This window comes from Capsaspora owczarzaki (genome assembly GCF_000151315.2).
Source record: "Capsaspora owczarzaki ATCC 30864 unplaced genomic scaffold supercont2.1, whole genome shotgun sequence".
NCBI lineage: Eukaryota > Filasterea > Ministeriida > Capsasporidae > Capsaspora > Capsaspora owczarzaki.
The window spans coordinates 452,392-472,712 of NW_011887292.1; the positions used below are offsets into that span (position 1 = coordinate 452,392).

The 20,321-nt window shown below is 50.2% G+C and overlaps 9 protein-coding genes across 10 annotated transcripts; 4 read left to right on the forward strand and 5 right to left on the reverse strand.

Annotated features, from left to right (window-relative positions):
* Positions 1-75: 75 nt before the first annotated feature.
* On the forward strand, positions 76-1,252 carry CAOG_00125 (hypothetical protein). Its single transcript, XM_004364939.2, has 3 exons — positions 76-233; positions 377-601; positions 754-1,252. Exons 1-3 carry the CDS (start codon positions 116-118, stop codon positions 942-944), a joined length of 534 nt encoding a protein of 177 aa, XP_004364996.1. The 5' UTR covers positions 76-115; the 3' UTR covers positions 945-1,252.
* CAOG_00126 (hypothetical protein) lies at positions 1,145-2,735 on the reverse strand. Its single transcript, XM_004364940.2, has 2 exons — positions 2,394-2,735; positions 1,145-2,241 (listed from the first exon to the last, which is right to left on the reverse strand). Exons 1-2 carry the CDS (start codon positions 2,716-2,718, stop codon positions 1,367-1,369), a joined length of 1,200 nt encoding a protein of 399 aa, XP_004364997.2. The 5' UTR covers positions 2,719-2,735; the 3' UTR covers positions 1,145-1,366.
* Positions 2,736-2,974: 239 nt separating this feature from the next.
* Positions 2,975-3,407, forward strand: CAOG_00127 (hypothetical protein). Its single transcript, XM_004364941.2, has one exon. It carries the CDS (start codon positions 3,037-3,039, stop codon positions 3,253-3,255), a length of 219 nt encoding a protein of 72 aa, XP_004364998.1. The 5' UTR covers positions 2,975-3,036; the 3' UTR covers positions 3,256-3,407.
* A 76-nt stretch (positions 3,408-3,483) lies between these two features.
* Positions 3,484-5,103, forward strand: CAOG_00128 (derlin-2 like protein). The gene is made up of 6 exons (XM_004364942.2): positions 3,484-3,679; positions 3,918-3,983; positions 4,153-4,320; positions 4,423-4,591; positions 4,699-4,834; positions 4,904-5,103. Exons 1-6 carry the CDS (start codon positions 3,497-3,499, stop codon positions 5,064-5,066), a joined length of 885 nt encoding a protein of 294 aa, XP_004364999.2. The 5' UTR covers positions 3,484-3,496; the 3' UTR covers positions 5,067-5,103.
* Positions 5,104-5,359: 256 nt separating this feature from the next.
* On the reverse strand, positions 5,360-6,770 carry CAOG_00129 (vacuolar protein sorting 29; the record flags this gene model as incomplete). Its single annotated transcript, XM_004364943.1, has 5 exons — positions 5,360-5,596; positions 5,702-5,797; positions 5,942-6,058; positions 6,604-6,678; positions 6,759-6,770. 5 exons carry the CDS (start codon positions 6,768-6,770, stop codon positions 5,360-5,362), a joined length of 537 nt encoding a protein of 178 aa, XP_004365000.1.
* A 515-nt stretch (positions 6,771-7,285) lies between these two features.
* Positions 7,286-8,167, reverse strand: CAOG_00130 (hypothetical protein; the record flags this gene model as incomplete). The annotated part of the gene is made up of 1 exon (XM_004364944.2): positions 7,286-8,167. The coding sequence occupies exon 1, from the start codon at positions 8,144-8,146 to the stop codon at positions 7,286-7,288; it is 861 nt and encodes a 286-aa protein (XP_004365001.1). The 5' UTR covers positions 8,147-8,167.
* A 350-nt stretch (positions 8,168-8,517) lies between these two features.
* Positions 8,518-10,458, reverse strand: CAOG_00131. Of its 2 annotated transcripts, none has more exons than XM_011271634.1 (8): positions 10,389-10,458; positions 10,092-10,206; positions 9,837-9,916; positions 9,579-9,626; positions 9,360-9,473; positions 9,170-9,276; positions 9,016-9,094; positions 8,518-8,895 (listed from the first exon to the last, which is right to left on the reverse strand). In XM_011271634.1, the coding sequence occupies exons 1-8, from the start codon at positions 10,395-10,397 to the stop codon at positions 8,716-8,718; spliced, it is 732 nt and encodes a 243-aa protein (XP_011269936.1). In that variant the 5' UTR covers positions 10,398-10,458; the 3' UTR covers positions 8,518-8,715. The 2 variants fall into 2 exon arrangements, with proteins under 2 accessions (XP_011269936.1, XP_004365002.1); XM_004364945.2 differs by having other exon boundaries at positions 10,314-10,412.
* Positions 10,459-10,589: 131 nt separating this feature from the next.
* On the forward strand, positions 10,590-12,169 carry CAOG_00132 (hypothetical protein). Its single transcript, XM_004364946.2, has 2 exons — positions 10,590-11,202; positions 11,314-12,169. The coding sequence occupies exons 1-2, from the start codon at positions 10,604-10,606 to the stop codon at positions 12,101-12,103; spliced, it is 1,389 nt and encodes a 462-aa protein (XP_004365003.1). The 5' UTR covers positions 10,590-10,603; the 3' UTR covers positions 12,104-12,169.
* On the reverse strand, positions 12,100-14,643 carry CAOG_00133 (hypothetical protein). Its single transcript, XM_004364947.2, has 5 exons — positions 14,269-14,643; positions 13,847-13,941; positions 13,625-13,766; positions 13,297-13,521; positions 12,100-13,141 (listed from the first exon to the last, which is right to left on the reverse strand). The coding sequence occupies exons 1-5, from the start codon at positions 14,594-14,596 to the stop codon at positions 12,240-12,242; spliced, it is 1,692 nt and encodes a 563-aa protein (XP_004365004.1). The 5' UTR covers positions 14,597-14,643; the 3' UTR covers positions 12,100-12,239.
* Positions 14,644-20,321: the final 5,678 nt, after the last annotated feature.

The window sequence follows — 20,321 nt, forward strand, 5'->3', positions numbered from 1 at the left end:
TTTTTTTTTGCCTTTTCCTCGCTCTTGTTTCTCTTTTTGAATTTCCCTCTTCTGAATGAGTTTGTATGCTCGTCACTCCTTTTTTTCTTTTTCACTGTTGGCTCAATCTTCAGTCATGCCGTCCATCGTCGCCAGCAGTACCATTGTTGCGTCGCTGGGATTGTTTGCGACCTCGTTCATTCTCTGCGTCGTCGCCGTCTCCACGCCCATGTGGCTCGATCGCGAGTCCTTTGGTAATAACAAAGCTAAAGCAACAATACAAGACTCCCAAAGCAGTGACCTGACTGGAGGTTGAGTGAGCCTGTGTGATGGGAAATCTGCGGCTTTTGCTCACCGCTCTGCTCTGCAATACAACCACCATTGCCATTATCTGCAGGGACGCATACGAGGCTCGGCATTGTGCACCAGTGCTGGCCGTCCTTGTCGGGCTCCGAGTACTGCATGGTCGCGCCTATCGACCAGCTGCCCGTCGCTTGGCAGGCCGCCTACTGCCTGATGGTCGTTGGAATGATCTCGCTCTTTGGCGCCATTCTGTGCTCGCTCGGCGCTTGGTACAACACCCACAGCATGCGCATTGCATGTAACCTGGGATTCTTTGCTGGTAAGTCAGGGGAAGGGGTTTTGCGGGGGTGTGGCTTCGAGTTCTGAGAATCTCAGAGATTCCCATTTGTTGGCAGACATGTCATGAATGGTTGTGTGTAGTTGCACATCGACTAACTCCCTCGCCTGTTGTCAAACTCATTCAATTCTCAGCGTGCTTGCTCGCTTTGGCCACTCTCATCTTCCCGGGAGGATTTAGCTCGCCTCTTGTGAGCGGGAAGGCATTCAAGCTGCCCGAGAATGTCTCTGTGGGCTATTCTTATATTCTGTTCATCCTGTCAACGTTGTTTGCGTTCTTGGCCGAGCTGTTTGCTGCACGAATCATTCTGCCAGTCCACTTTTGAACCTGCCTCCCTTCTTGCGGGGAGGTACCTTTCCACGAGCCGAGGGATGAATCGCTGTGGCAGCTATGGCTTCCTTGGCAACCATAGCGGGGTCACTGGAGTATCCCATCGTGAGATACTCCATCTGATTGTTAACACTCTTTGTTTTTTGCGTTCGTTGTTGTTGTTGTTGTCGGGTTTCTTTTTCGTTTTGTTTTTTTTCTGCCGTTTGTTAGTTGAATGGATCCAGAATGGATTCTGTAATTACACCACCATTGTAAATAAATGTAACACCACCACGAAACGTCTTGCTCGGAGCCCGCAGCGAACAGAAATCGTAAACTTCTGTACTGTAAAACGAGATGGACCTGATACTGTATATCTTTTTCATCTCTAGCACACCCTGCATCAAATAGCCACGGCGCAGAACCAGAACGAGCCGCTCAGCTGTGGGCGTGCTGAAGCCGTCGTCGCTCCTGGGCTTCGCGCATCCGAAGCAAGGTAACCCGCTCGTACTCTGTGGCATCCGCGGGAATTGGAGTCTGGGTGGATCTTCGCAAGGATGAGTCGCTTTGGCGACCAGCCATCTGAGGAAAGCGAAACGCGCGATGCCGCTGCACAAGCGCAGCCACGAGTTCGGCTTGATCGGCTGGGGCACCAGAGTCCTCCTTGAGGATAATTTTTAACTTGAGGTCGGCACCAATGGGCGCGTTGGAGAGGTTGGTGGCCGCAGCGAGTGCCCGGGCAGCGCCTTCCAGCGACGCAAAGCTTGCGACAGCACTTCCTGGGTTTTTCGACGTGAGCAAGGTGTCGAGACCTCCACAAGCTCCGAGCATTTCCCGAAGCGTGTCTTCTGTGAGTGGCGGATCTGCGCTGGGATTCCATCGAATCACAACACTTGCGCTTGCGCTCTGAGCGTCGTGTTGTTGCATGGGTTGTGCCTCGCTCGTAAACGCGTATGCAGCGTGTGTCGCCTGTTTCCTCTCTTCCTCGATGGTCCTTCGCATCTTTTCTTGCTCTTCCTGCAATCGCCGCATGCCATCCTTGCGAAGCCGCTCAATCTCGTGCGCCAACTGCGCGCGGAGGTGATCCTCATCCATCCTCGGACGCTTGTTCGCCGCCCCACCGTTCTCCGCCGCCCCAGCAGCAGCAGCAGCGGCCCTGCGTGCAGACGCCTCACTCTCTCTTCGCTCGAGATCGGCGCGCAGCTCGCGCTGGCGGTCGTTCATTGCCGACACGCGCGCCTTGTTGACGTTGCGAGCAGTGAGCAGTCCGTCGTACGCCTGTCTCGCCTTCTCGTCGCCCAATATTTCATACGCTGGTTGTTTGTTTTTTTGCGAGCGCGCGCGCACACACACACACAAGTCAGCAAAGGTCAGTGGAATGAGCAACTCACAAACGTCCATCCGACGCTTTTCCAATAGCCAAAAGCCAAGAGCCCAAGCCGCTGGTCGCCCTCCAAGCACTCACCTCGCGACAGTCGCTGGAACAACTCGTGTGCTGCTGGGTTGTCTGGGTTCTTGTCTGGATGGCACTTGAGTGCTCCGACGCGGTACGCCTTGGCAATCTCCTTCTCTGTGGCTGTCGGCTCGACATTCAGCAGCTTGTACAAGTCCTCCTTGAGCATGTCGCTTTCCGTCATGGCTGAGGACTGATGCTTGTTTTCGTTCGTTTTGAGTGCAGTGTGGCTTTGTTTGGAAGATTCTATGCAAGTGGCTTGTGTTTCCGGGTGAGAGTCGGCTGAGCAACGAGAGATTAGAAGAGACAAAGTTGGACTGGCATTCTCAGATCCCATCCCATCCCATGCCGCGCGAATGAATTGCTTTGTATTATCAATCGTTCACTCAAAAATGCACAGAGTCAGATTTCCATTCGAGAGCGTGAGTTCAAACTTCAACGCTCTGCTGAGCTGGAAGCAGCTGGAAGCGAATTGGAAACAGACCAAAAGGAGTGCGAGATCGCCTCGCACTTCCGATTCGCACTCTGTTTTGCTCAGTTTAAAAGCGCATTTCGTCCAACCCAAGCTGCTCCTCACTCCTCTTTTTTTCATCAAGAAAAAGAAAAAGCCTTTACAAGACTCCTACTCTTATTATTACACAAGCTACATACAACCATGAGCGCTATCAACGCCGTCATTGCCGATGTCAAGCAGTTCAAGGAAATCATTCCGCTGCTCGCCGTTGTCGGCACCGCTGTCACCTATGGCGTCGGATCAATGATCCACACCTCAAGGAAGACCGATGTTGTCTTTGACCATCGCAACAACCCCTTCCCGTGGCAGCAGGTCTCGTCAGCAACCCCTGCTCCCAAGGCGCACCAACGACGACCTTAGATTTTTGAAGGATGGGTCTCAGACTGCTCTTCCAAATCCGCCTTTCGTAATATTGTACACCACGAAAATGGGGTTGTTACTTTATGTTTAAAGGAACAAATCCTGTGTATTGTTAGTTTTTCATTGTAAATACAAGCATTCAAATCTCAGAACTTGAAATCCAAAACCTTTTTTCATTGTCGGTTCCACGCAGCTTGTGGTCGGAATACATTGCCTTCATCTTTTGAAGCCTCGTCCATGCATGACATGCACGACAGTCCTATTTTTGTTTTTGGACTTTGCGCGCTTCCAGTTTCTCAGAACGAGCCAAACGCGTCATTGCCACCAAAACCTTCCAATGTCGACCATTGAGCGCTGGTTCTTTGGCGTGCCAATCGTCACCCGCTGTTACATTACGGCATGCGTGTTATCGGCCTTGGCAGTGGTACGTTCTGTCCTGCGAGCTTGTCGTTCTCTCTTTCTCCTTGGGCCACAAGCTAGACTAGAGTGGCTGAAAGTCCAAAGTGCCCCAGGCCCATCTTCCGACTCCTCCACCTCCACCTCCACCACAACCATCTTTCCAGTGTCATCGAACTCATGCGGCTGTGTTTGTCTTGTTCTGCGCTGCGCTGACTGATTCGCTCGCCATTGCGTCGTTTGGCTTCTGTTTCAAATTGCAACAGCAACTACGAGTCGTCAACCTGCTCCAGCTGCTCTTCCGCTTTGACTTGATCTTTTACCAGCACGAGGTAACAATGCTTGATTGGCCTTTATGAGTTCATCGAAGCGCTGTGTCGGAAGGCGCAGTGAACACCAATGTACTTTGCCAACTCAGCTCGCTTACTCACCCCACTGCTTGCGACATGTATCTGTCCACTTTCATCACTGGAAAATCCCGCCCTTCTCGGAAACTCGTAGTATTGGAGGCTGATTACACACCTGTGCTTCTTCGGAGGGCTACAAGTGGGATTCTTCTTCCACATGTTCTTTGTGTACCACTACTCACGCAGCTTGGAGGAAGAGCTCTTCCACCGCAGGTCGGGTGACTTTTTCTACATGATCACCATCGGCGTCGTTCTGCTCAATGTAAGGTTTGATGATGGGTAGTTTTCAGAATTGTTTTTTGCTGTCAGCGAACAAGAAACTTACTGTACAGTTTGGATACTTGCGCTTGTTTTGTTCTCAAAGATCATTGCATCCTTCCTGCAGCTGTACACCTCATTCGAGAGCTACTTTCTCGGGTCCGCCCTCACATTTATGCTTGTTTACGTGTGGTCCAAGCACAAGGGCAGCACGCGCATGTTCTTCCTGGGCTTGTTCTCGTTCCGAGCGCCATTTTTGCCCTGGATTCTGCTGGGTAGGTGGTAATGTGTGGTCAACAGATAGTCGGGATGTTGACCTTGCCAACCCTTTCTTTTTGTATTCTGACGCGACTCTGCGGTTCCATCCCTCTTGCTTGGTCAGGCTTCTCGCTGATCACGTCGCCAGAATCTACCGCCGCCGATATCATTGGCATCGCCATTGGACACATTTACTACTTTTTGCACGACGTTGTGCCTCTCGAGTTTGGCGCGCATCCACTCAAAACCCCTCGCTTCTTGTAAGTCATGCACAACAACTGACTGGGTAAGAATTGCAATGCATACACTCATCTTTGGAAATAATGCAGCACTTGGTTGTTTGAGACACGACCAGTCGTACCGACCGTCCCCGAAGGCGCCGCTGCCCAAGTCCCTCAACCTGGCGGGTTTGAGTGGGGTGCAGCTGAACCCGTCGGCAATGTGCAGATTCGACGGGTGGCCGAGGACGAGGATAATGCGGCTGCCATGTAAACATTACCAACTATATAATAACTGTCCTCTGACACTGTCTTGATGGCCCTATGGCACTGAGTTATTGTCGCTCCAGAAAAAGGAAGGAAGGAAGGAAGGAAGGAAGGAAGGAAGGAAGGAAGGAAGGAAGGAAGGAAGGAAGGACACACTCAAGAGAAAGGAAGGAGTGGCAGAGGTCGATTTATCGGACAAGAAACACAAAGAGGGGAAACCCCAATAACACAAGGACACACACACACATGATTGCACTACACACACACGCACATGATTACAAAATCAGCTTTTTATTTTTTTTAAGCTTGCTTCTTGTAGTCAAGCTTCTCAACCTTGACCTCCTCTCCACGGAGGGTGTACACGTACACGACAACGTTGGCGCCTTGGATGTCCATAAGGGCAAAGGATGGGTTGATCTCGCTGTCGAGGGGAGTGAAAGCACCGGTTGCCGAACCGGGGTTGATGAAGAACTTGCCCTCACGCTCGAACGAGGCAAACTTGTGTGTGTGGCCAGTAATGAGAATGTCAACGTCAAGCTGTTGTGGACAGAACAACGATATAAAGGCGGAAATTGAGCGATCAGAGCACAAACCAACCAAAAACGCATGACTACAACAAACAACCTCAACTCGATTTCGCACCTGTCGCTGGAGCAGAGAGAGGCTCTCCACATCGCCCCACGGCACGATTTGGTGGCCATGGCAGAGACCGATCTTGAACTGACCGACAGTCACGACCTTGTTTTCGGGATAGGTGGGGGTTCTGCGCGGCAGACCGATCCAAAAGAACAGCCAAAATAATCATAAAAAAAAAAACTGATGAGACTCGCGTGCAAATCTCACTGCGACAACTCAATCAAACACATCAACGACGACACGTACCTCGTCGAAATCTCCCTTCACGACGTGAACGTCGCTGGCGAGGCTCTTCAAGTAGTCAAAGCTGTCCTTACTGCAGAGGTTGCCGGTGCAAAGAATGTGTTGAATCTTGCCGGGGCCCTGTGGAATTCGTATAACAACAGCAGCAAAGTTGAATGTGTTCGATGAGTGACCAAAGAGAAAGGAGGAGGAGTGGGGGGGGGTGCGCTAACAGCGATGTTGATGTAAGTGCTGATATTGAGTTGAAGTTGGTGATCCCGGTAGGACTGCACATGAATCACAGTCGTTCGGTTAAACCCTGCATCAACTCTGTGTCAGAAGGTCCGGGTTCTCCCTTTGCTGCCAAGCGAGATCAGCGAACGGCAATCCGGTCGAGTCCAACAAGTCAAGTGACTCTGAAAAATCAATCTCGAGATCTCGCTTTCGCGCCAATCACTCCACACAGGCCGAGAACTGGAGCGCGCCTGCAAGCTCGGCAGTGTTTTTCAGTCACACAAGACTAGCGCAGTGCAAGTCGGACTGGCTGCAGATTGGGGAAAGCGAGGTCATCGCTGCAAACGAACGAAACGCGAGAAGAAGGGACACAGGAGAGCGACAACTGGACCACTCTTGGGGGCGGGGGCGAACAGAGAGCACGCATCACATTGTGTCCTCGAACCACTCACCAGCAGCGCCTTGAACTTGGCGGGGAGATCGGCTGTTCGGTGGGGAATATGGAGATCGCCGAGAATCAGAACGAGCTGCCCAAAACGAAAAGCAAATCCAAGTGGAGGATCCAGTCGCGGAAGAAGACGCCCGCAAGCAAGGTGAACAAACAGACAATCATGCACATGATGCATGGAGGCAAGGAGGGCAACGGTCGAAGGGAAGGGGCGGAGGGAGTGGGGAGCAAGAGGCCAAAGAGTCAAAAACCAAAAACCAAAAAAAAAAAAAAAAAAAAAAAAAAAAAAAAAAGGTAGCCAAATTCAATCCACAATTCAATTCAATGCAAATCAATCCAACGAAAAACGACGCGAGTACTGACCACCATTTGTGGATGTGAATGCGCTGAGAAAGACTGGGCTTGCTCAGATCAATCATCAGCATCAAAAGGCAATGGTCACACGCGGGGAAAGAAGGGGGGGAGGGATTGGTCGAAGAATCAAAGTGCAGCGCAAATCTCTCTCTGTGAACCAAACGTATAGCCCTTGACAATACACTCAGATCTTGCTCCGAACAGTAACACGAAAATGTACATTGAGTAGCTGGGACGACAGAACGACAAGCAACACAATGTCACCGCTGAAAATAACACGAAAACAAAATACATGTATCATTTTCCTTCCAAGGTTGGCCAGGCAGAGCAACTTAATTGAGCGAATCATGACGTGTAAAGACAGGATCGCTCAAATTGGCCCAGTAAAACTTCTTGTGGCAGTTCTTTGCGGATTCGACGTACTGGCCGCAGATGTCCGGTTCAGACCACTTGTGGTCTTCCAGCCAAGACAACGGAATATACACCAACTTGTTCCAGGTGGTCTCGTTTGCATACTGTTGATAGGCCGGTGCCCAGTCCACTGCCGCAACATAGTTGCCAACAATGTCAACAAAGCGCACGAACTCCTCTGCTGCGAGCGAGGCGAGGTAGTGGACAGGCGTATTTTCTTCTTTGGTTGGGATGCCCATCCCCAGGCGGTTGGAGCGCAACTTGATGACCGGACATTTGAGTGCTTGGACGAGTTTCACAATGTACGGCATGTCACTGTTGCGCAAGTCGTTGCCTGAGAGATCAAGTGTCACGATTTCCAGGCGAGCGAGATTGCCAAGGCGGTCTTCGAGGTGCCCGAGCAGCTTGTCAATCGGAGCGAAAACTTGAGTTGACCTGCCCTCGCTCGAAGCCGCGGATTGAACTGAACCGTCCTTGAGCGAAAGCACCCCGTTCACGACGCCTTTGAAGCGAGTCTTGGGTTCGCGTATCTGAGGACCCGTACTGAGTCCACCCATCTCTTGCTCCAGCAAACGTTGGAGCAGAGCAATGGCAGCGAGTCTCTTCGAGGTCGCACTCGGTTCTTTCTGCAGTTCGTCCAGCAAAGCCTGCTGCATCACTGCCCAGTCGATGAGAGCGACGTCGACCACCGGCCACTGGCGCATTTCGCTGTCGGGCGGAAGTTTCAGCGTGGCCTTGAGAACGACATTGTTGTCGATGATGTCTGCAAGAGTCCGAACCATGAAGTCACATGTGCAGAAAGAAAACTGATAGCAATTGTCGTGTCGTGGGCTGGCCGGCAATTGTCGTGTTCTGGCCAGCAATTGTCGTGTTCTGGTCATCGAAGCGTTTGTTCAGGTCATCGAAGCGTTTGTTCCAGTCGGCGTTCTGGTCGGCAACTTTCTTGTTCAGGGCCGGCAATTGTATCCTTCCAAAACGAGCGATTGCAGGCTTCGGTTTTGTTTTTTCGGTCCTTTTTCGCTTCCCTTGTCTCTCCCAGGTGAGATGGAGACGCACCGCTTTTTGTGCCGTGGTGCTGGAAGTGATGCTCAGGTATGGGAGAGAGAGGAAAGACGGGGCACAAAACGGCGTGAGCGTCGCGAATGACAAAAATAGTGGGAATTGGAGCTTTAATAAACAGTCACCGTTCCAGCAGCCCAATTTGCACGGTTAGACTGATCACACAATCGAAAACCCCCATTGTAATATAGGTGGGTCCCAAAAATCAGTGAAATTATGATCCGGACACAATCGGCCGGCTGGTATGTGTGCAGTCCAAGTCCGGCTAGAACAACGCCAATTGACGCTTGATTCATGCTGGAGGAATGACCGCCTTCAAGTACTTGGCAACCTCTGGGTAGATGACCTTGGACTCGGTGCCGGGGAAATTGTGCAACGTACCACGCTGCTGGTAGTAGTGCACCAGTGGCTGGGTGATGGCAGAGTACTTGACCAGCCGTGCACGAACTGCTTCTTCCTTGTCGTCCTCACGCTGCACGTTGTTTGAGTGTCATCAAGACAAGAGTATCGAGAGGGTCAGCAAAGTGTCTCGGGGCGGGGCGCGCACACGACCATCACAAGTTGCAATTGCAAACAAAAATAGGAGCGATACCTGAGTGAGCGGCTCGTTAGTCACATCGTCGAGGCCCGCTTGTTTGGGTGGGTTGTAGATGGTGTGATAAACGCGACCGCTGCGAGAACAAACTGAAATTCAGTGCCAGAGCCTTTTTGAATCAACAAACGCGCGCTCTCCCAATTTCCTTTACCTTGGAATGTGCACGTGCCGATGCTTGATGCGTTCCGTAATCTCTTCGTGTGGAACGTCCAGGTTGATGACAGCATGGATCTTGTAAGCAGCGTCAAGTTCTTTGGCCTACATCATTTATGGAAGTGAGGTTGAAGGTGGTATCAACAAACCCTCATAAAGCCCATTGAAACAGCATCCTCGCCCAGTACCTGCTCGAGTGATCGCGGGAAACCATCAAGCAGCCATCGTTCTTCGGGGTCGAGGGAGGCCAGCTCCGCCAAGACCATGCCAAGGACGTGACTGTCCGGCACAAGGGCTCCTTTCTGTGAATGGTGGATGGCACGGGGGGGTGGTTTCGCGGTGAGTACAGTGAATGAACACTCGAATAGAGTTTTTCAAAGTTCAAAAAACAAGTAGACGTGCACAACCTTGATGTATTCATTTGCAACGCGACCGAGCTCGGTGCCTTGGGCAATCTGCAGAAGTTGAGGAAGTCGAATCGGCAAAAGTGAGTTGGCGCTCTTCTTCTTGACATCACTTTGTCTCCCGCCAAGACAATGACTCCAAAGTCTCAGCAGCTCCCGCCATTTTTTTTTCTTTTTCTTTGAGCTGATCAACTCGGCCGATCAGCCAAGACCACAGACCAACGGCAAAATCACGTTGACCAGAACGAACGAACAACAAACCTGTTTGCGCAAAAGATCGCCGCTGGACAAGTGCTTGAACTGGAAGTCGCGAACGAGCCATGACGAGATGGTTCCTTTGCCTGTCGAGCGCGAGGAAGCGGAACACAGAGAGTGAGAGTCGTGAGAGAGGGACGAAAAACGAATGACAATCATCTTCTTGGACGATGGTTTTTTTGCAATTTGGATTCGAATCTCAACCGCCTCCCCTCCCCCTCGCCAAACACAACACAACGAGCAATCGAAACTGAAACTTGCCTCCACCAGGCGGGCCCATCACAATGGCGTGGAACTGGCGGGTGGCGTTGCTGGAGGTGGCAGCAGCGGCGGTGGCAGCGGCGGACGTCAAAGTGGATGACGCCGTGATGGCAGACTGCGATGATCAAACCAGCAAAGCAAAGGGGCAAGTCAGCGAGAACAGACATGGACAAGGTTGGATTGTTGGGGGGGGTTGTTATGGGCAAATCACGAAGAACGAACACGCAGAAGCCAGGCAACGGGGAGCGGAAGCAGACAGAGCACAAGCAGCACACAACGCGATGATGACAACCGTACACGGAGCATTTTTGAAGTTGGTAGGAGTGATGATGACTGCCTGAAGTGAGACTGGACTTGGGAAACTGGAAACTGAAACTGAATCGTGTCTCAAAGTGAAGGTCAAGTTCGAATGACTGTGCTGTAATTTATGTAGAGAGAGAGAGAGAGAGAGAAGCTGAGAATGGTTGATCTCAGTCTCTCTTGACCGTCCAAATCTTAGTAGTGGCCCCCGGATGCAGAGGTCGGCGTCGCTGCAGAGTAGCGCGAGCGACCAATCGGCAGATGATGTCTTCTTCGACTTGATCGACGTGGATGGACAACCAGTGGCACACGAGGCGGGCGCTCAACAACCACCACAAGGTAGTCCAGCGTTCGCGCAATTGGAACCGAACGCCCTTCCTCCTCATCCAACAGCATCATCTGGGTTCAACCCCAATGTGGCCGCAAATATGCTTGCTGCACCCGCGGCTGCTGCTTCTGGCGGTTGGACACAGGAGCAGCAACGCCATCCACAGCAGGCTGCAGTGTCATTCGAGCTGGCAACCCGCCCGTCGCCAAGTCAGGCCGACGACGCGAACGCTGCAACGGTGCTGCATGTATCAGTCAGCGGCGACGATGTCGAGGACGAATTTCTGGATGTGAGTCCCGTGGAGGTCGCAAGCATTATTACCGACACCGTTCGCCCGCTGTTCACGAGCGGATCGCCGGTTCTCAGTCCAACTGGACTCGTTGACGTGCCATCCAACCGGTCGCTGGGCGTGAGTTTTGCCGTTCCTGCCTCATCTATCGGGAGTTCGACCGGTAGATTTTCGTCAAGACCCCGATCCATCAGGTGTGTTTGTCCAGTCAAAGATTTCGGTTATTGTTTTTGCTTGTTGCTGTTGTTTGAGCGTCGTCACTGATCTCGAACGTTGTTTGTCTGTATGCTTGAAACGCTGTGCAGGGCACAGACAACAACCTCACAGAGCAACCACGACGATTCGAGTGTCGCCGACATCAAATTCCGACTAGCCTCCGTGCGCCTCAAGGTCTCCTCGTTTCTCGGCATTTTGATTTCTGGCTTTGCGTTCACCGCTTTGGTGGAAGTCAAGTTTGGCGAGCTTCCGGCATCCGTGTTGGTGCCCTACGCTGTGATTGCGAGTATTCAGTGCACATCGAGCATGATCGCCTTCATGATGGGCTCGTTTATTCGCCCCGTCATCAACCCCTCCCTCATCGAGGGGCGAAAACAAAACCTTGCCGAGTATGCTCAACGTCGAGAGCAGCGGCGCCTGGAACAACTCACCCAGCCCCAACAGCCATCGGCACGCGCCACGCTCCAGGCTCCCCCGAGTTTCGCGAGCGGGCTGACAGTGGCAACGTCAAGCGAGAGCCTCTTGTTGTGGGCTTCCAATCGTTCCGTGCAAACCCGTCAAGGGAGTCGCGGGGATTTCGCTGGGTCAGGCCGCGACCCAACTGCCGTGGCCTACGATCGGTTCCAAGTGATCATCACCTCCGTATGGCTTATCAGCACTGTCTCCAGTGTCATTCTCTTTGTTGCCAGCGCAGCAATGATTGGCTATGTGCGATTTTATTACCACGCCACGGCCAAGATTGTTTCGGTGGTCTTGATATCTCCTTTCGCCGCCATTTTTGTTGTGTTTGCCTTCTACATGTACCGTCTTCTGATGGCTCTCGAGTTGGCTTATCACAAGCAGCGTCTGGACCGAGCTCGTCGGTTGCTTCATGTGTAAATTCGTGAATATTCATTGTACATTTCATTCATGCGAAAAAAAAAATGAAACATGCAAGACATCTACACAACAACAACGACAACGACATACCCTCGCAAACGTAATAACAGCACTCCAACTAAAAGAGAGAGAGAGCTTATGATGAAGGAGAGATTCGACCAGTGCGTGATCCAAGCGATGTCATGGTCGCTGTTTTCGATAGGAAAGCGGTGTTGACACCGCTTGACAAGTTGTCGAGAACATTGTTGGAAACAACGCGAGGTATGCCGTTGCTGCCGTTGCTGTTCATCCCGGTGGTCAGGCCGCTGTGGTCGCGAACGGTCACGGACAAGACATCTTCGATTTGCTGCCAGCGGAGTGACATCTCCTCGGATTCTTTGCGCATGTGCGAGAGTGTCTGGAGCGCCGAGTGCACGGCATCGTTGAGACTGTCCAAGGAGCCACCGTGAGCGACACGGAAGCTGCCCATAAAGTTCTTGTTCTTGCGAGTGACATTCTCGAGCGCCTCGTGGGCTGCCTTCAGCTCAAGCTCGGCTGATTGGCGCCGGATGGTGTGCTGCTGCATCTCAATCGCGAAGGTTCGCTGCAGCAGGATGCGCAGCTCATCCGACTGCACCCGCTCGTTCTGTGCCAGCAGCTGCTGCTCGGCACGCCGCAATGCATCGCGCACTTGATCAAGCTCGCGTTCTGCGAAATTGAGTCGCTTTTCGAGTTGGTCAGAGTTCTCGCGGGACGTTTGCAGACGCGCGGCCTCGCGCTTGGCATCATCAATCTCGCGCTGCAGCTTGGCCTCGAGTGCTTGCTTTTGGTTGAAAATCTCTTGCACGCTTTTGCCGTGGACGGCGGTCGTCTCACTCATTCGCTTTTCAAAATCGTCAGCCGCGAGCTGCGCCTTCGTCAGAGATTCGCCCATTTGCCGCAGCCTTTGATTTTGAGCTGTTGACTGGGCATGCGAGCGGAAGTACAGAGCCAGCAAGATGGGCAGGGCAATCAGCAGTCCGTAGAGAGCGACTTCCTTGTAAATGTTTCGATCATCGGCTATCAAAGGGTTCGGGGGAAAAAAAACGAAAAAAAAAAAAACAAAAAAAAACACGAAAAAAGGGATCGGTTGAAATGAAAGTGTCAAGTGAGTAGGACAGAAACTGCCAAAGGCAGGATCGAAACAAGAAGGAGACGTCGACAGGGTTACGTACGAATTCCGCCGAAAACAACATCCAGCGTAATCTGGTTGATCAGACGGTTCAAATGCTCGTGGTCAGTCACACCAATGTTCTGTCGAAGGTAGTAGCCATTGTTCATGGCCATGAACGGCAGCTTTTTGCCATCGACATTGTTGCGACGGAAGGCCGCAGCGTACTGGGGCAGTTGCACTTTCTCGACCAGCCACTTGGTGACGCCTTCTGTCGTCCACGAGCGGACTGTTGGGCATTAAACAAGACAATAAGTGAGTTGATTTGAACGTCAACTTCAGCAAGCAACAGCAACGCCACTGTGCACAAAGACACGACCAAAAAGCCCAACCTGGCGAGTGTGCCCAGCCTGTGGTCAATTCGCTGACAGAAATAAAGTCGTTGTCGTCACGATCCGTGTCCAGCTTGTGGAATGCTTGCTGGCGCGCCTGCCACACTCGACCCATGCCTTTGGCGTCGTCTCCGGATAGAAACTACAGCACAGATCAACAGGGTGCAGGGGTGTGAGTTTGAGGTTTTGAACTGAGGAAGAGTTTGGCATTCTTTTCTTTACCTTGGTTGACTCGAGCATGTTGATGGATCCATCATTGTCCTTGTCAAGCATGGAGTGCAGTTGCTTGATTGCTTCGGCTTCCTCGGAGGAGATGCCTATTGATGATGGAAATAAGCAACGTGAGTCGACAAATGCAAATTCCAGCATTGTGTCGAGTTTCGCTCAAACTGGTGATGCACCAAATTCCACTCGCACCAACACGCAGTGCAAAACGCCACCCCCAGAACAGGCAACCACATGCAGTCACACGCATTGAGGTCGAAGAAGGCATGCGAACGGGTGTGGAGGAATTCACGCTTTGCCCCTAGCGAAAAATCGATCGCTCCCTCCACGTCCCGATGCGACTGCCGCTGCAGCGCGTGATGCTTTGCAAAGCCAAGGCAAACAGAAAACCCCCCAAAAAAATGCATGACACAACTCACCAGAGCGTCGTTTTGCTCCCTTCGAGGAGGCCGAGTCGGACGACGAACCCAGCTTGTCAGTGCTGCTCTCGACGCCACTCGCTTGGAGCTCGCTCTCCATTGCAGCAGCACTGTCATCGCTCGAGGCTGCCTCAATGTCGGCAGGAGCAGCATGCTGATCAGCAGCAGCGGCTGAGGCGGGCGGGGCTTTTGATGGAGTCGCGGCGTCGACGAGCGCAACCAGCAGCAACGAGCTCAGCAAGGCCAGAACGAGCCAGCGACGCAGCGTTGGTGTGGGCGTCGAACGCTTGGCATGCGAGCCTTGTCTCGATGGCGACCGTCCGGGCATTCCGACCTTGTTCGGTAAAGGACAAAAAAAAATACAATAATAAAAAATAATAAAAAATAAAAAAATAAAAAAAAAATAAAAAACACCAATCCAGAGCGAACACGAGAGCTCGTGCTTTTGTGTTGTCAAAGATGTTGAACGGAAGAGTGAGGCTGGGAAAGAGGGACTGGACCAGAATCTTAGCAGTGATGTGGACTATTAATATTCGAAAGGAAATAGAACGCGGTGTGGTGTGCTTTGCTGTAACGAGTTTGCCAAGGGAGTCAAGCAAGCAAAATTCGGACACCCGATGTTGGGGCGTTGGTCCTTTTTTTTTTTTTTTTTTTTTTTTGCATTGGAATGGATTTGGTCGAGCTGATTGCGACATTGATAGCTTGCAATTTCTGTCATTGTTGTCATGGATCGGCGTGTCAGCTCATTGAACTTGTTTGATTTGCTTGACAGATTGGACAGATTGGATGGCAAATTTGAGCGGTTTCAGCTTGGTTTCTACCGAATCGTTTTGGCTGAACGACTTTGGCACACGCTGCTCTGAGTAGTAGATAGAGAAGATGAAATCGCTGGCGCGATTTAACGTCCGCGCTTCGCGCGGGTGAGAGTGACCGAGGGTAACCTCGATTTTAGATCCCAATCAATATAGACTATATTATATTATTATTTTTTTTAGGTGAAGAAGTGAGAGAGTGATAAAGAATAATTGCTTTCGTATGGAAGAAAAAAAAGGCCTTAGCGAAAAAAAGAAGATTTTTGGAGGACCACCCACTTTTTCACCTCTTTTTTATTGAGGTACTGTATGGTTCAGTCCAGTCTCGATCCTTCCACCAGAGAAGGAAGGGATGGCGATGGTCCTTTATTTTTTTTTGTGGAGGGAGGGGGAGGGGAGGGAGGGGCGATGGTCCTTTTATTTCTCCTTCTAAGGGGGGAGGGGGGCGGGGCGATGGTCCTTTTCTCAGCGAATCAGATTATGGAGAATAAGGGTTTGTCTCTGGAATTTGCTCAAAGACTTTGGAGGAAAAATGCATTTTTATTTAAAAAATAAAAATGCCGAAGCTCGGCTCGGCTCGGCCGGCCAGAAATGTCCTCGGACATTGAAAACCGAAAAACAAAAAACCGCGGATCTCATTAATGCAATCCGAATGTCGTCGCTGAGGTTCGAACCCTTGACCTCTGTCCCGTTATATTCGAAATTTACAAGAGTTCTAACAAGACTTGTAAATGTTTTTGAAAATTTGTAATATTTTTGGATATTTAGATTGAACTAATCTCCTTGACTCCCGGTGCCAGTTTCAAGAGATAATGGACGTAACCTTGAGGCCTTTTGACTGGTAGGTCACTGATAAGTGGATGTCCCCAAAAATTCTTGAGATCGCCAACGGAATGATTATTAAACGCACAGAATTTTTTGTACTGCTCCAAAAAGTCTTTTTGCAAAATCCCTTCTTTCGCTGGCATTTTTCTGCTTTGATCGATAATATATCGGCTGATAAATTGCTGGACTTGATCACTGTCTGATGTTTTCGTTTTCAATTCTAATGAATCTTCAACAACTTTGTCAGGAATTTTCATTTCATTGCGTGACAATACGACCTTTTGCAACGCATCGATAAACAAATGAAACCAGCACGACAGATATTTCTCTCCATGGATTTTATCTCCGAAATTTTTATCGCGTTTGAACGTACGGTCGCGTCTCTCCATGGATTTTATCTCCGAAATTTTTATCGCGTTTGAACGTACGGTCGCGTGGTTTGATGATCAACTTGGGTTTGTCGTCGTCGTCTGTCGCGGATGGCGGAGGGGGGTTTTGTTCCTCATCTTCAATATTTTTCAGCACATCATTGTAAGCACTCTCCTCGTAGAATTTCGCATCGAATCGAACTACCACCAATCGACGCCAAATTGCATCATCAAATGTCACATTGGGGACGAAATTAGTGGCAAGAATTGGGAGGAAAGTCACTTTACGATCGACTTCTTTCTCGTAAAGACCTCGAACTGCCATGGTTGGATCACCAGTCATTTCCTTGACGAATGATTCGTTGAGAGATACTTGCTGGGACGATTCACTCCACACAACTGCGCGCTTGCCCATCAATTTATTTAACGATTCGGTGTGGGCATCTTTTGATTTTCGAATGATGAGATCTTTGTTTCCCTTGGCGCAAAAGCGATTACTGAGCATTTTTTCCAATAATTCGATATATGCACTTTTACCGCCAGCACCTTTGCCGACAATAATCCAAAACCGTTGTTCATCACGATAGCCAAACAGTGCCATTCCTCCCAAAGCCAACAGAAAGTCGGTCATGGCTTCGTTTTTGCACATCCATTGAGAAGTGAATTCTCTCAACTCCGTGCAACGGTCGAAATCATCATCTGGAAGATCGATATTGGCAAAGTGTGACATGTAGTCGGTGCGCACCCGTTTTCGATGGGTCCAACCGGTGCCATTGACCAAAACCAATTCGCCACCTTTGATGGGCAACATAAACCACAGAGCCCCGTTCTCGTCGATTATCTTGTTTGAATTCAGACGGTCGTAAAATGGTTTGTCACCAGGATCATCGGTGACTTTAGGGTCTCCCATCAAGATATTCACGGTATCGGTGACAAATCTGGCGCCACCCACCGTCGCGACATACTCTTGCAATTTCTTGGACTCGGCATTGACCGATTTTCGCTGGAGTTCAGTCATATTCTGATCAACGTTCGACATAAAATCATTGTAATGAGCCGTGTAGTAATCGACCAGCAGTCTCATCACAGCGTTCGTCAGTTGAGGCTTTGTGTATTCGGTCCATAGCAACTCTCTCTCGTACCACCAATACAATTGGCCATTGGAAAACTTCAGCCCCAGATTCAATTGTTCGAATAGTTCCAGGAGCAATTTACTGGCAGAGTTGTTGGTCAATTGGCCCATTGGGGTGCTTTCGGCGAGTGAGATGGAAGTGAAAACCTCGGTGTTCATTTTTTTATCCAATTGAAATTTATTTAAACTATTTTCAATTTTCTTAGAAGTCGGAATTTTTGTGTTTGACAGAAATTGAAATTAGTTTAAACAAATTACGCATCTTTTAAAAAAATACAAATGGCGGACAATCGTGGCGACGAATCACCCAAATCTACTTCTGTCGAGAAAGTTTCACCCAAGCCGAAACCGACTCAAAAGGAGTACAACGCGCAGTACTACCAATTGTGCAAAAAATATGTTGGTCAATTGGCCCATTGGGGTGCTTTCGGCGAGTGAGATGGAAGTGAAAACCTCGGTGTTCATTTTTTTATCCAATTGAAATTTATTTAAACTATTTTCAATTTTCTTAGAAGTCGGAATTTTTGTGTTTGACAGAAATTGAAATTAGTTTAAACAAATTACGCATCTTTTAAAAAAATACAAATGGCGGACAATCGTGGCGACGAATCACCCAAATCTACTTCTGTCGAGAAAGTTTCACCCAAGCCGAAACCGACTCAAAAGGAGTACAACGCGCAGTACTACCAATTGTGCAAAAAATATAAGAACTTGCACATGCTTCGTCATTATCCCGACGTGTGTCGCGCAGAGCTGGAAAAACTCTTGGTCGAAGCGTCGAAAGAGTTTCTAAATAAGTAACGCACAAAATTGAAATTTGTTTAAACAAATTTCAATCACTATAAAAAAAAGTCATGGCGGACAGAGGTCGAGGTAATACGAGAAACAATGGTGGCAATCGCAATCGAGGTCAAGGTAATACGAGAAACAATGGTGGCAATCGCAATCGAGGTCAAGGTAATACGAGAAACAATCCCATTCTTAATGATCCGATCTCTGCTCGAGTGCTTGAAATTTTAGAGCAACGCCGGGCGGATGAGATCCAAATGGCTCAGCTTGATTCGATGACGAACGAACAACTGGAGGCGCTTTTTGTTCGACGCAATGGACGCCCAGTTCCAGCTCCACCGCGTCCAGCCCAACGCCCGGCACCAGTTCCCCAACCAGCGCCACCGCGTCCAGCTCCACTGCGTCCAGCTCAAAGACCGGCGCCAGTTCCTCAACCGGTCGTTCCGCCACCAGTTGTTCGTCAGCATCGATCCAGGGCTCCCGCTCCAGCTCCAGCTCCGGCTCCGACCGCGGAAGCGTGGCGAACTCCAGTGGCCGTCACTCCGATGCGAGAGGCAACTCGGTACATGTATCGTGGCGTTCCTCGAACTGTGGATGGGGTTACCGCGGTGTTGCAAAGTCTCGTCCGACAATTCCCGGCCAACCATCCGCACAAGATCAACCCGCGTGGTGATATTGAAACTTTTTCCGGCGAGATGAGTTCGATGTTCAACACACTGAATGGATTTGCCCGCAATTTCCGCCAAAATTCCAGCCCCGAATCGATCCGAGCGTTTGTTCAAGAATGGTTTGCTGACATTGAGCGCCAAATCCTCAACGTGGGTCGCAATTCGGACGCGGAAGTCATTTTCGCGGAAGAGCTGACTATCAATTTCGAAGTCGTCCCACTGCGCCCCGATCGTGCGTCCGGCACGCTGAAGTCGAACAACAAATTCGTGTGGTCCCCGCAAGATCCCGGATGGTGCGTGTATTGGTGTCTGAATGAGTTTGCAAAGAAAAATGGTTTGCCCCCGTTGCCGTCGAAAGAAGTGTTCGCCACCAACTGGCTCGGTCGAGATATCAATTCCGACGGTATTACCATTGAGGAATTGGAAACCAAGATTAAATCGAAACTCGATTGGGGTCAGGTGCAACTGTGTATCCATCGCTTCGATGAAAACGGCAATCTGTCCAAAGACAATAAAGCATACGTGACACACATTCCGAGAATAGCTGGAAAGGGTGGCAAATATTGCCACTTGATCCATCACGAGGAGCATATGATGTTGATCACCGGCAAAACCAACAGCAAGTATTACTTTGAGCAGATCAAGGCGTCGGAGTTTGTCCCCATCGAACCACGACCATTCAAAACCGTCGCCACCGATATGTGGGATCGTTTGTACTTGATGTGCAATGACCAGATCCAACCGCTGACGGATCTGTTGCAGATCCACGGGGCGCGCGCCAATCGCAAGCTGGATGGCCGACAACTGAAAGGTGTGGTGTCTAAGTCGATCACCGACAAATTACCGCCACGACCCGCCGACGCTGAAACGATCCAACAATTGATCGATACGGTCACCGAGGAAACGACCAATTTTCAGTATTCGCCAGCATGTTCAGTTCAAACGGAATTGGCGATCAAATTGGATCGAAACGAAATCGACGAGGATCAGTTCGACATCGAAAAGACCAGATTGTTTCATGCGCTGAAAAAGTCCAATCGTCGAGTGATTTTAACCCCGCAAATCGATCCGACTTGGTTGGAATCGCTCGGTATCCAGCACAAACGATTCGCCTCCGGTCATGTCATCATAAACGCCAATTTGGCCGACGATTCGGTGCGCATCGAATCGCTGGTCAAATTCGAAATCAAATCTCAACCCGATTTGTACTCATTCGCCACCGCTTTGTATCTACAGTATCAACGATTCCAAGATCATTTCCAAGTCGATTTATTCGAGGAACTGTTGATCAAATCGAACAAGGCGATTTCCGGCATCATGTTCAATAAACTCGTCAAAACCATTCCGGTCGTCCGCCAAACCGTGTCCAAAGAATCGTACGCCATGTTCGAAGGGGCGAGTTATGGTGGCCGTCAGGATGTGCAACGGTGTCAGTTCCAGTCGATGGGTCCCGAGGATT

What these genes read in the sequence shown, in the direction of transcription:
- CAOG_00127 (XM_004364941.2), top strand. Translation starts at nt 3,037, where the DNA reads ATGAGCGCTATCAACGCCGTCATTGCCGATGTCAAGCAGTTCAAGGAA.
- CAOG_00132 (XM_004364946.2), top strand. Translation starts at nt 10,604, where the DNA reads ATGCAGAGGTCGGCGTCGCTGCAGAGTAGCGCGAGCGACCAATCGGCA. An exon ending in TCAAGACCCCGATCCATCAG is followed by an intron (nt 11,203 to 11,313) that starts GTGTGTTTGTCC and finishes AACGCTGTGCAG; the next exon opens with GGCACAGACAACAACCTCAC.
- CAOG_00125 (XM_004364939.2), top strand. Translation starts at nt 116, where the DNA reads ATGCCGTCCATCGTCGCCAGCAGTACCATTGTTGCGTCGCTGGGATTG. An exon ending in GCTCGATCGCGAGTCCTTTG is followed by an intron (nt 234 to 376) that starts GTAATAACAAAG and finishes CATTATCTGCAG; the next exon opens with GGACGCATACGAGGCTCGGC. An exon ending in TAACCTGGGATTCTTTGCTG is followed by an intron (nt 602 to 753) that starts GTAAGTCAGGGG and finishes TTCAATTCTCAG; the next exon opens with CGTGCTTGCTCGCTTTGGCC.
- CAOG_00126 (XM_004364940.2), bottom strand. Translation starts at nt 2,718, where the DNA reads ATGGGATCTGAGAATGCCAGTCCAACTTTGTCTCTTCTAATCTCTCGT. An exon ending in GTTCCAGCGACTGTCGCGAG is followed by an intron (nt 2,242 to 2,393) that starts GTGAGTGCTTGG and finishes ACAAACAACCAG; the next exon opens with CGTATGAAATATTGGGCGAC.
- CAOG_00133 (XM_004364947.2), bottom strand. Translation starts at nt 14,596, where the DNA reads ATGCCCGGACGGTCGCCATCGAGACAAGGCTCGCATGCCAAGCGTTCG. An exon ending in AGGCTGGGCACACTCGCCAG is followed by an intron (nt 13,522 to 13,624) that starts GTTGGGCTTTTT and finishes AATGCCCAACAG; the next exon opens with TCCGCTCGTGGACGACAGAA. An exon ending in TGTTGTTTTCGGCGGAATTC is followed by an intron (nt 13,142 to 13,296) that starts GTACGTAACCCT and finishes ACCCTTTGATAG; the next exon opens with CCGATGATCGAAACATTTAC.
- CAOG_00128 (XM_004364942.2), top strand. Translation starts at nt 3,497, where the DNA reads ATGACATGCACGACAGTCCTATTTTTGTTTTTGGACTTTGCGCGCTTC. An exon ending in TGTTATCGGCCTTGGCAGTG is followed by an intron (nt 3,680 to 3,917) that starts GTACGTTCTGTC and finishes AAATTGCAACAG; the next exon opens with CAACTACGAGTCGTCAACCT. An exon ending in TCGGCGTCGTTCTGCTCAAT is followed by an intron (nt 4,321 to 4,422) that starts GTAAGGTTTGAT and finishes TTGTTCTCAAAG; the next exon opens with ATCATTGCATCCTTCCTGCA.
- CAOG_00131 (XM_004364945.2), bottom strand. Translation starts at nt 10,397, where the DNA reads ATGCTCCGTGTACGGTTGTCATCATCGCGTTGTGTGCTGCTTGTGCTC. An exon ending in GATGGGCCCGCCTGGTGGAG is followed by an intron (nt 9,917 to 10,091) that starts GCAAGTTTCAGT and finishes CGCGCTCGACAG; the next exon opens with GCAAAGGAACCATCTCGTCA. An exon ending in TCCCGCGATCACTCGAGCAG is followed by an intron (nt 9,277 to 9,359) that starts GTACTGGGCGAG and finishes TAAATGATGTAG; the next exon opens with GCCAAAGAACTTGACGCTGC.